General features: G+C 39.2%; 1 protein-coding gene across 1 annotated transcript in view; it reads right to left on the bottom strand.

The window, feature by feature from the left end:
* Positions 1 to 13,379, bottom strand: part of GAP43 (growth associated protein 43) — a 100,073-nt gene that overhangs the window by 30,850 nt on the left and 55,844 nt on the right. The window contains exon 2 of the mRNA XM_015544933.2: positions 12,745 to 13,354. Within this exon, the coding sequence (XP_015400419.1) occupies positions 12,745 to 13,354 (610 nt within the window). The remainder of the gene's footprint in view (positions 1 to 12,744; positions 13,355 to 13,379) is intronic.

The following is a 13,379-nucleotide window of genomic DNA, read 5'->3' as shown; positions in this document are numbered from 1 at the left end:
TTTTTTTGGTAGATATTTCAAAACTACATATATGGAGTTCCTTAAGTGGTTTCTCACCAGAGAGAATGTTTTGTTTATAAAATTATGTTATAAATTGAAGAACGAAAAAATATTACAGCATTGTTAGTCTGTCCCCTTAAATAAGATCCAGAAGTTATAGACGCAGTAATTTTACTTAGCCTTGGTTAGTAACCCTAGGTGAGTCACCTAACTTCCATTTGTGTAGAATTTGCAACGTGAGCAAATTCTTATAGAATTTGAACAATCTCAACAACTCCTATTTGAATGCAAACAATTAGAATTTGAGCAATTCCCATAATATATCTGGGAAGATCATATGTTGGTAAAATAAAGAATTCAGGCTACATATAGAGTGGATGCCTGAATGAAAAGAGGAGTTCTGATTAAAATCAACTGAGTTTGAATCATGCCAAAATTCAAAAACTTTTGAAATTGGCCCTAAGTTTAGACCAGTAATTTTCAGGTATTATTAGTTAGAATGTCAAAATTTTACCAAGATCCAGAAACCATTAGTGGAGGTAAAGGAGATTATGGAATAGTGGAGGACCCAGATCTTTGTGCCAGCCTGGCCCCGCAAAACAACCCAATTTTCAGAAACCATTTCTGAGGTGCTACTCCATGGAATTTCAGGGCTCCAAAGAACACAATTCAAAATTCACCGATTTAAGGTTTTAAAACAAGATTTTAGAAAATAAATTCTCCTTGGGTTTGTTATTTATAAAATAAGTTTTGAATGACTTCAACACTGTTTGGAATCAAAATAAAATAGGACATTGTTTAATGTACCCAACACCATGCTGAGAGGTTACTCAGACCAATTCTATCTGTGCCTAAACAATTGGACTATAATATGGGGGGTGGGAATGGGGAGAGTTATGTTGACCTTCTAAATAATACACATAATCTACTACTTAATCAATATGGCTCCAGTTATCCATACTTGTGAAGACCAGCTGCCATGAGTGAGATCAACAGTTTTGAACCTGACATTGACCATTTTGCTGGACATGTGTAGAAAACCAATAAGAGAGAGATTTCTTCATGTATTTTTCAAACTTACACTTCAGAGCCCGGAGGTCTATTTAGAGGGGAAGGAAAGATGCAAAGTAAAAGGAGCCCTGGGTCTCTCCAGCCATCATTTCCCCCTGCCATTGTCAACTGGCTCAGCTCTGTGTGGGGGTTTCCTACAGATATATTTGAAACTCATTTGAACAAATGATACCCTGGCTAAAAATTTTGAAAACATCTGTCTTCAATAATTACTCACTAATCTGATCCTACCTTCTATGACTTCACTGTTTCACAGAGCTTTGCCTAGAATTAAAAGCATCATGCTCACTAAAAAGGAAAGAGGCAACCCTTCCTCTCCATTAAGGGCTGGAAATGTCAGCAATGATCACAACTCAATCCAAACCCTGAATTCACCTCGGAAAGATAAAAACTTCAATTCATTAAGAGGATGCAGCTCAGATCACACTTTTGAGGGCAATATATCTATCCTTTCAGTGACAACTATTTTTCTAGCTGTATAGCAGGTGCAATTCTAAACTTTACCCTTTTCCTTAACCTTTGATAAATGTACAATGCATAACAGAAATTACTGCAAATGTTAAAACTAGTTCTCAAGGCATACATGTATGTGATATATATATACATATATATGTGTATGTATGTGTGTGTGTGTGTGTATACACACACACACACACACACACACACACACATATATATATATATATGCATACCTATATATGTTTGTGAGTGTTATAAACAGATATTTATGTGCTTCTATACTGACACACTCTCTGGGAGCTGATAACTACTGTCCCAGTATTTTAGAGTCACCAAAAGTAAAGTTTATTACATTATTAGAATATATTGATTTGGGGTATGATAGAGCTGGCTCACATTGGCTACTTAAAGTAAGCTGTTAGCATCGCTGCCCATTTGTGTGTTCAATGACAACACATTGGTAGCCTGAAATCAGCTACAATCAGGGTATTTGTACTACAGAAATTGGCAAATACTACAAATCAAGGCTTTTTGAGTTTGGGTGTTTGTTTTTGTTTTGTTTTGTTTTGTTTTGTTTTGGAGAGCCAGCTGACCAGCATATCACTGCAGATATCTGATAGAGCCGTGAATCCCGAATGACACATGTTTTGGGTTTGTTTTGTTTTGTTTGTTTGTTTTTTACACTGTTATATATATCCATGCACAATCATCAGGAAACTCAGATGGCAATGGCCAGACAGTGACTAAAATGCAGATAGGGAGAGAGTGGGAAGGAGAAAGATTATTCTTTAATACCTTAAAATATGATAAATGCTCATTCTAGCTCATATACCAAACAAATCCTATGATGGTGACTTCTGATGTGATAGACACACCCAGAGTTCCAGACTTTTGAACATGAAAACCGATTTCTTCATTTATTGTGAGGTACTCTTGCAAAAGCCTGCTTTATCAGGATGTTAGGGAAGTAGAGAGGCTTTCCCTTTAAAGAAGTTCAAAAGCAATGTGTAATCTGACAACTGCATGAACCTTGTATCCAGACGGCTCTCAGCGTAGCCCCCAAACAGTGTTACATCTTAAAGGTCTACCTTTCTGCTGGGGTGAAAAACATGCATAAATAGCAAACCAGAAAGTGACAAGATTTTGCTTCATTTTTACCCTCTGCTTTTCCTTTTTTAAAAACTGGTAAGAAAGAGGAAACTGACGTGTATTTTCTAACAGAAGCCAGGTTCTGTTCTCCACCTAGTATAGGTAAGCCCTCCATGTTCAAAGAGAAGGAAGGAGGGAAACAAACATCTTCCACTGCTGCTTTTCTTTCCAAAACAATCTAATTACACCAGTGGGAAAATACTGCAAACTCATGACTAAACTCTGGGCTTTCTCGGCCCTTTCGAATGGACTAGAGACAGTTTCATACAGTGGGGGCCTGCCTTCTTTTTATCAAATACATGACAGTTGCTTCAAGTTTGAGTTTATATGTGGGGAAAAAATCTATTCAGACTCCCACTCCAACATCCTTCATGGCCTATAGCCTGAATGGCTCACAAGCTATACATAATTATGTTTATAGCACCGTGGGGAAGGAAAAGAAGCAACAGGAGTGCGGAAGCCTGTCTTCTGGTCTCTGTCCCAACACTGTGGGTTTGGGAACATATTAACAATTCATCCTATCGTGGGGGCACAGCAGGTTCAGGAGACTCTTAACACCCTGTGAAAATTACTTAAACATGTCAGATGAAGAAAAGGAGCCAAAGAACCTGGCAGATCACTCCTTCTCCGGCTGTACCTGTCACACACTGGCACAAGCCCCACACAGGTCACTCATGGGGCTGGAACGAAATTAATCACCTGCTTTCAGAAGGGAGCCGCTTTGGTTTCCTCTAGTTCTCAATATGCTTCTGAACACAATGCAAAATGCTCACTCTGGTCTCTGAACAGTTTGAAATCTAGCTACCTCAGGGATGACGTATGCCTCTGAGTAACAGCGAAATTTCCAGCAAGCTCTGTATTCAGCTTCCAAAATAGCAAGAAAGGTTGACAGCAGCACAGCTTTCTGTTTAAGCCAGTGTCTGCCTCCCCTTGTCACTTAGAATCTGCATAGAGGTTGGGATGTGTCATAACATGGGCACTGTTGAGCTATTTTAGAAACAGTGGTGATCCTGAGATCCTCTGTCCAACACTTTTGTTCTAGGAAAGGGTAAACTTACTCCCAAAGAATGCAAGGAATTTGCCTGCCCAGAGTGTTAAGGTTAGAATCCAGTCTCTTAGGGCAGTTTAGGACTTTCTCTACTGTAATAACATTGTTCACTCATTCTTAGCTCATTCATCAAGTATTTACTGGCTGCCTTCTATTTCCCAATCATTGTTATAGGTGTCAGGGACTCGACAATAAACGGAACATACCATGGAGCTACCTTTCCCACTAAGGATTAATCTTCAATAGCTGTTGCTGAATTATGACTTGAATTAAGTTATTGTGATTTTTGTGTGAGTTTGAATGAAAGGTAGTTTCTCAAGTTGCTTTTTTTTTTTTAAATAAAAAATACCCCCTTTTTAGTAGATACATGTTGTCCTTCAAGACTTAGCAGAGGTAACCTCTACATCAAGAAGTCTTCCCGGACTATTTCCTCCTATTTAGCTTATACAGAAGTTTAATTTTCACACACTATAAATTTCATCATAGATAGCCTTAGTCCTGACTCCTAGCTCTCCCCATCTCTCTGTACATTCCAATAACACAACTGGCAGAGAAAGGAGAGATGCTCTCTACACATATCTTCGGAAAGACAGTGTTCCCCCAGCCATCCATCCACCTCCTCCCCTCACCCCTGACTTCTTGACGGTCATAAGAGTGAAAACACATGTATGTAGTTTATTATTTTTCCAGATTTTCTCTGACAGCCTGAACTCACCGGCAGGCCTTCCCTACATGTCAGATCTGTGTGTGTGTGTGTGTGTGTGTGTGTGTATGTGTGTGTGCATGAGTGTACACACATGTGCTAGTGCGTTGGCAGAAGAGTATGCTACAAGCATAGATACAATGCTTAAGCATATATAAGTTAAATCTTTCACCTTTTCATATCCCAAAGAGAATATTCTGGCAGGGCTATAAAAATGTTCATCCCCACTCTATCTGAGAAATGCACACATCCACCATGCACCAGCAAGAAGGGATCACTTTAGGTGAATGGTTTCTGGTTTCTATTACAAAATCCAAACTATTCTACTATGTAATACTGGAAAAATATATTAAAAAAAAAAAAAAGCTAGCCTCAGGACTTACTTGACTATACAGACACTTCCAGGAAAGAATACTATACATGACTTACAAGAAAAGGCACCTAGCCTTCCTACGGTATTTTTTCCCCTTGAAGATATTTAGGAATGGTAGTCTCTATTCCAAATAGAATAGTATGAGATGATCAAACTGGAATGTTTTACCTTCTACATTCCTATAATTTGTGATCTGAGGATTGAAAATATGTGTGAGAACTGCTAAGTAATCACAACTAAGTTGTGTGTCATCTAAACTGTTTTTTTCTTGGAATATATGATAGCCCAATTCTAACCACTTAGGCCTGTTAGCTAATTTCACTAATGGTGTAAGATCCAATTACTGTGATTGTAGAATACATAAAAGAATTGGAGGAAAGTTGTATTAGGCCCATCCATATAATTCTTATGTTTTAGTGACACTCTACAGACAAAATTTTTAAAATTATCAACCACAATTGCCTATCAGATACAACCATTGCTGTACACAGGAATCCAAGGCTTTACATACTCTTGAAGTGGTTTTAATTACTTTAATAAATAAGATGGGTATCAAAATAAATAATGAATTACGTCTAAGAAGACAGTGAAACTACTGACAATAAATTATGGCCACGATAGCTGTAGATTTTCATCTCAGAGACAGAGTCAGCAGGGGTATAAGCAAGAGTCTAACCATGTCAGAAAACATCACTGTCAACTCCTCATTTTCAATCTCAAGTATAAGGTGGGTTAGAAAATTTCACTGAGTTTGTTTTGCAGTCTCCTGGGCCTCCAGTATAACCATAAGCTTTCTTAGAGTTGACTCTTCCTGGATTCTTTGCACCTCTTTTTAGAGCTGTTTATTACTGCTCTGTCCCCTAAACCCACTTGGCTAATAGTTTAGAAAATAAGGCCCTGCAGGAAATCAAGCATGGTTGAATAAGAGGTCATGTGCCCACACTTCAAAGATTCCTCTTTAGTCAATCATTGCATACTTGCCTTTGGGAGCTAAGAGGCAGAGAAAACCTAGTTGAGCAACACTTACTTTGTGGGTGTTGGAACTAAGCCCAGCGGGTAGAAGGGCTGGCCTGGAATCACAGCAGGACCTGAACACAAACCCAGGTCCCTTGATTTTAGGGGGTGTTTAGTCTATTATGCTGAAAATACAGAGCGTTGGCACCAGATACTTCCTATAAGATATTAGATCTATTAAAAACATGGATTCTATTCATCAGCCTTATGAAAAAAATTTATGGGCAATTCTTTTAAATAAGCCCAGAAATAAATTATTAGCTTAGGGAGCCAAGCTTTATTGCTGTGAGATCAGTAACTGACTAAAGCTATTTAGAAGAAGGCAGAGATTCAAGTTTTCCTGACGATAGGTATTGATACGAGGTTCAGCACCTGATTCAGTCATTTTATTATGACGCAAAATTCACCCAGGACTAAGAGGGCTGGCAAAACTTATACATCCTTTCAAACCTCTCCCTCCTCTTTATGCATGTTGCAAAAACATCATCTTGGGGGATCTTTAAGGGCTCAGGTCCTGTAGCTTGAAGGAGCACCATTGGTTTCCTTCTTTCTTCCCTTTTATGTCTGGTTATAGAAAGCCTTCCTTTCTTTATTTAACGAAGCTATGATTGTGAGAAGGAAATAAGAGTAATGACCACTCAGTGCTTTCTAGTCCATTAGATTGAGTGCTCTGCTTTCTCTCCATGTTTAGCCAAATGGACTGACTGTGTAAGCCTTGGGGCTTTTAGTTCTGTCTCCTCCTCCTTTTAATCCTTCTGGGAATCTGTGTGCATGGGTATATGTGCAGACAAAAGAAAATATATTTGATGAATATACATTAGCATCTGAAAATATTCTGTATTTTAAGAAATACGGCTTCATTTTCAGCTCCAAATATAGTTTTATCACTTTAAAATTAGCAGAGTTACTTACATGCCTTTCTGATTATTAGCTTTGTTTATGAGGCAATAGTAGCTATTTAATATGAGCTAATAAAATAGGTCATAGAATACGTAAAAGCCTTTGTAGTATGAGTTTCTTGACTCTAAAGCATCTCTTGTCTTTTGTCAGCTTACATTTTTTTTAAATGAAGAGAGAGTGATGGCTCTTCAATCTATTAATCTCCATTAAGTTCTTTATATTATTTTAATCATAAATAGAAAGGTATCAGGGTCCTTTAGAAATGTACTTGCCAAAAGGGAGGAAAAAGAGATAAATAAGAATTTTAAAAGATACTAATTTTGATAAGCCAAATTCAGAGTAGGGATCACCTGGAACACATGAAATCGCTTCTGTCTGATTGAGATCTGAAAATTTCACTTTCCAGTGTTCAGCTCTCCCAGCATATGAAATGGAGTTAGTAGCACTTCTGTCAAGAATAGCCAATTTTGACTGATCTTTATAGCTCTCTTGGGCCTAATAAAACAGTACTTGAAGGATTTTCACACTAGGAACCCAAGATTCAGAACTAGTTTACTATTCCCAATAATTTGGGGGGTGATGGAGCTGTGAGGGAATTATGATCAGGTAGTATGGTTAATTATTGGTTACTCATCTGTAAAAGTAATCACTCATGATTCCTAGACAAGGGTCTTATAGGTCTAATTATACAAATGAGAAGGCGGCTCTTAGATATCCCTCTCATCTTCGTTTCTTTCAGAATAATACTTGCAGGAGTGTCAGGGTTCAACGCATGACCTCTGTAATCAGGCTGTCAGGGCTCAGACCCTGGTTCAGCCACTTGCTGGCTGTTGACAACCATCAGGTGCTGCAATCTCTCTGAACTTCAGATTCCTCATCTGTAAAAGTACTTACACACAGAGTGTTTCTGATGGCTAAATGGGATAATCCACAGACAGCACTCAGCATATGGTCAGGCACTTGATAAATCCTCATTAAGTGCTACCCATGATAAAAACTATGTATTTCAAATCTCGAAAAAAAACCTTAAAAACCAACTCTCCCAGACCCTCCTTTCAAAGATGAGCCAACTCAAGCCAGGCAAAAAGCAATGACTTGCCTAAAATCTAACAGCTGGTTAGTAGAAACATTGACATAGAACCCTGGTGTCCTTATCCCAGTCCAGCGTTCTTTCCTCCACATTACCTTACTGGGCACACAGGATATAGGATGGCCCAGGAAAGCCCTGGTTGGGATTGCCCAACAATAATCAGAAAGTGGTTGCAACTGCTAAGCGGAAGAGAAAATGCGGGAACTGAGATACAACAGCACCTTGAAAGAGATGTAAAGAACTCCAGGGCTAAAACTAAGGTGAGGATTTAGAGTTCTATCAGTTTGACCCCTTGGTTTGTCACTGAATGTGTCTGTGGGCAGAATATGCATTTACTTTGCCTCTATTCTCAGAATGTAAAGGCAGAAAGGAAAATATTACTGAACGCCAGTGGATTGCTGTCAAGAAAAGCCAATAAAAATGATTACTCTAGCAGTATAAAAATGCTCCATAAAAACTTAATAATCAACAGTTTTTAAGCAGGATGCCACTGAGTATCTGACGGAGTGCCCACATTTTATAGACAACATTTATGGGCTTTCACAACCCAAATTTTCACTCTTTATGAGTTGTGTATAAATTTGGGACGTGGTTGAAACCACATCTCAAATCAGAACTGCTTATGAGTTGCCCTGCCAAGTAAGTGTAAATATCCTCTGGAAATCTCACATCTAACACAGAGCTTGGTGGACGAGGATCTGTCTTTTGGAGAGCTAAAAATATTATGGATGGTTACCCTGGGCCTTAGGAAAATTTTGTTTGGAGGAACATAAAGAATTGCCCCAAATCCAGAAACACAGGCTGGGTATTTCATTTTCTTACACTTAATTATGATTCCAGAAACTATAACTTTTGCATCCATTATTTTTGCTAACAGTTTGGCAACTGAGACACACATTACATAAAAACTTTTTTTTATCATGCTTCAAACTGCATGAAGCACTGTCTCATTCATATTTTGCTCCACAGTGCCTTGCCATACCTTTGGCATCCTCCATACCTCTTGCAGAATTTAATGGAGTCGATATTATTACTGTGATTGTTTTCAACACCATTCTCTGAATTTCATCCCACACCCACTACTGGATCAGGACTCTTTAAGATCAGTGGCCATATCTACTCGTCTTTGTGATCCTAATGCCACACACAGTAAAAAGTTGACATAAATGGAAGAAAAAAAAAAAAAAGAAAGAAGGAAGAAAAAGAAAGAGGGAGAGGGGGAAGGAGGAAGGAAGCAAAAAAGGGAAGAAAAAAGAGGTAGTTAATTTTTCTGTTCAGACAAATAAAACTCCCCTGTTTCCAAGATCATTATTGACGATCCCAGATAGAAAGAGGCAATGAAATTATGAAAATAAAATGCAGCCAAGTTCAACCTAAAGAAAACCTAGGGTAACTCAGAGTTATACCTGTTAGTAGTATCAGTCAAGTACCCTGTGGCAACCACCTAGTCAAGCTCTCTGATTTCCAGCCACCTGGATGGGTTACTCTGGTAGTGTTGCATCACTGCATATGGCCACGTAGAAATTCTGGAGTCCCCTATTGGGGAAAGTCAATACGATATCATGGAGAAGAGACACAGCAAAATTCTTTCACTGAGAGCCCAATGAACACAGTGTGACATTGCTCAGCAGGAGACACCAAGAACATTATCATTAAAGGCAGCTTGAAAGTTCTCTCCTCATGGCTAAAGGGGAGCAGGGTCCTAGATATGCCTAAATACTCCTCCTATAAAAGAATCATCATCAGAAAAGCACTGAAGTCTCTTGGTCATAGGCATATCAAGAGATGGGCAGGGAGAGTGGCAAAGCAGAGACAGGGAGATATAGTTGGGTGATTTAAAAAAAAAAAAAAAAGGAAAGAAAAAAAAAACCTAACCAACTCCAAAGGTTAATGTAAAGAGCATCCACCTGTGATAGACCCATAAATAGTAAAAGAAGTGAAACAACATATTTATAATATACAAAGCATTTCCATTTGTATTAAAGCAGTGATGAGATTTAGTCCAAATTGTTTGACTCTCTTGCTGACAGAAATTATTGTCCTGAATTCTACTGAGTGACTTGTTCTGCCCCGAACCCCACTCCACCCTCTCTGCTTGTCTCTCTATACCCATCCAGACAACCGTGGAATCCTACAGCAACCCAGGGTAGCCATCTGTTTCCAGACAGTGGAACTCAATTGGAAATACTGTTATTTTAACCTGGATTAGAATGAAATCCAATGGGAGATAGAGGAAAACGTGGTACAGGGCTCCTGGGAATTGAGGCCTGCTATGCCGTGATAGATCTCCCTGTCACCTCTAGTTTCTGTGATTCTTGAGATTCACATATCTGGGTAATTTGTGCTTGTCACAAACAGCAGGCAAGGCTAATAGACACATCAGTCGGGATAGAAACTACAGGCAGCATTTCAGAATGTAACCAACATGACAATGCCTGCCCCAAACTCAGAAGCAGTGTAAAATAAAGTGTCCTTTGTGATTACTTTCAAGTACTTCATCCACAGTTTCAATTACCTTTCAATGTACATTTTAAACTCAGACTAATTGAGACATTTTTCAGTTGGAATTTGTAAAATTGAGGTTTTTGTTTGCTTACAAAAACCCAACACATTTTTAATCAAATATAGTGAATAGAGTAAGCCAGGTTGCAGGAGGAATAAGAGTGAGTGAACAAATTATTATCTACAAATTAAATCTAGTCAATTTCATTCATTCATCCATCACTAGACATTTACTGAGCACGTACTAGATAAAATACTTTATTAATTCATTTGGAATCACCATAATGTGCAAAATAATGAAACCGAGTTTCCTTAAAAATTTTAGACTTCTCATTGATTCAAGCAGTCCCTCTTTCTATTGATCCAAATCATGAGCACAAACCTAAAATCACATCACATCTTTGTTTATTCTCATAATGTTAGAAATTGCAACTTAAAAAATATGACTTTGGCAATGTCAAATATTTTGTTTTTAAAATCATGATTAATTTTTAAATTTACGAAAATAACATAATAGGTGGTGCGTCATACATAAAGTGATTTCCAGCCATCATATCTGAGACTATAACCTTAAACCTAAAGAAAAACAGTTAACTCTCTTAATTATAAGAAACAAACTGATGGTTATCATAGGGGAGGTGAGTGGGGGGATGGGTGTAATAGATGATGGGGATTAAGAAAATACCATAGTCCAGGTGGCTTATAAACAGCAGACATTTATTATTATCATGATGAGCACCAGGTGACGTATGGAATTGTTGAATCACTATATTGTACACCTGAAACTAATATAACACTATATGTTAACTGACTGCAATTACAATAAAAAACAAAACAAAACAAAACAAAACAACCAAAAAAGTAGTTAACGAGGTTTGTTCTGCTGAGTAAATTAAAATCAACACACCATTCTTCATCATGTGCCTTACCTTTTCTAGGGAAATATCCCCATCTTCTTAACCACAAGGTCTGACCCCTGGGGCAGGTATGTAGTTAGAATAAAGATTTAAAATGAGTCACTGGTAAAAAGAGTTGTGTGATCTGTCTGGGGCTAGGGAATGCTAATAACAATAATAATTAATATAGTCTGGCTTCTTACAGAATTTAGGGGTTAAGGTGAAAGAAGTTGACTTGAAAATATCTAAAATAAACATCTGCCATATTGTAGTATCTAATTTTGTATCTAAAATGAATATCAAGGCGAATGTCCAATGATTACTTTCTCAATATAATGGTCAGATGCCAAAATATTTCCCTCTTGGAGGAGGTCCTTTCTCAAGGGCACAATGTGGTCCGGTCCAAATGTGGGTCCTTGGACACATCATGGGTTAAGTTCACAAAGTTTGAAAGAAGTAAACCCAAACTTTTAAATTGGCACAGAAGCAACTTTATCTTTAAAATCTTTGAGGCTGAAAGGTATTCATGGGTCATATTAGGGTAGAGAAAAATCTTGGAGACTGTTGACCTCCTTCACCACTACAGATGGTTAGGGTGAGAGATGGGTCTAGTCTCCAGAGGTGAAGTTCTGTTAAATCGATCTTGCTCTGAGAATGCTCTACTCCAATTCTGCACAGGCTTTTTGGGCCATAATAGTGAAAACACTCCAGCTTTCAAGTAAGAGCTCCAAACCAAAGAGAATCCAGTTCCTTTTTATAATCATAGTCAATCCTCAATTATTTATGCATATGGTAGAAAGTCGCATCTTCAATAATAAAATGATAATTTATGTTTGACTTCACAGCCATGTTCTATATTGGGGGTTTTTCTTTTGTTTTTGGCAACGTCAACAGACTTATTTTCCTAATTAGTTTGACCCTGATTCAATGTTACAATTAACATTCTCTGAGCGTACACACACATACTCACACTACTCACCAATTGATGGTGGGGAGAATGCCCAGAAACATACTGTGGGATAGGCAAAGGTGGTCTGAGATTATGTTTTTGCTGCCAGCAATTCACAAACTAGATCATCTGGATCAATAGGGAGTTGGCTGTACTTATAACCAGGCACTTCCTAGAGCCAAATAATCACATTAGCTAATTCCCATCTATAAAATATATGTAGCCTCAGTAATTACTTATTAAACTAAGTGTATCCAGCACACAGAATCTTTTTTTTTTTAAACCAGGATTACCTAGTTTTACTATTTATGTCAATGCAGTTAACAAGATAATTGCCACATCTCGCTAGTACCAGCAGCTACACAGACCTGCCAGCGTTCTCTCAAAGGCTTGGAGATACTTGGGAATGTAAGTGGCTAGACTTAGCTCGTAGTCTTGCCACTTTGGGGAATTAAGCACAGCTTCCCTTCATTTCTTGAAAACCCTTCTAGACTTTTCCCCTCTCCCTCAATGACCCTGGTGGCCTGGCCTTTCCAGTAGGCCCCCTCTGGCCCACCCACCCGTGGCATGGGACCCTCGAGGTTGCTCACCTATCTTCTCCTCGGCTTGGCTGCTCTCCACAGCATCCGTTGGAGGCTGGGCTGTTGCCTTGGCAGCAGCATCCTCTGCAGCAGGGGTGGTGGCGGCAGCAGCAGCAGTGACAGCAGCAGGCACGTCGGCTTGTTTAGGCTCCTCCTTGGCTGGGGCGTCTTCGGCCTTGGAGGACGGCGAGTTGTCAGTGGAAGCTTTAGTGGCACTTTCTGTCTCAGCAGAGCCGGCCTTCTCCTCTGAGGGGACAGGAGCCTGGGGGGCTGCCTGCTCTGTGGCAGCATCAGGGGTGCCCTCCCCCTTCTTCTCCTCGGAAGGAGTTTCGCCTGCCTTGCCGGTTTCCTCAGGCTTGGGGCCAGAGGCAGGGGCCCCGTCAGTGGGAGTGGGACCTTCTCCCTCCTTCTTCTCCACACCGTCAGCAACAGGGGCTTCATCCTTCTCATTCCCTTCAGCCTCAGCAGCTTGGGCATCACCCTTCTTCTCTCCTTTGAGCTTTTTCCTTGTTATGTGTCCACGGAAGCTAGCCTGAATTTTGGTCGCGGCCTTATGAGCTTTATCTTCTGGTTTGATGCCATCTTGTTCGATCTTTTGGTCCTCATCATTTTTTTCAACCTTTGTGGAGAAAAGGGGGGTTTAA

Source organism: Panthera tigris, chromosome C2, assembly GCF_018350195.1.
Source record: "Panthera tigris isolate Pti1 chromosome C2, P.tigris_Pti1_mat1.1, whole genome shotgun sequence".
NCBI lineage: Eukaryota > Metazoa > Chordata > Mammalia > Carnivora > Felidae > Panthera > Panthera tigris.
Note: the sequence above shows the minus strand (reverse complement) of the source record. Positions and strands in the feature narration are given on the sequence as shown.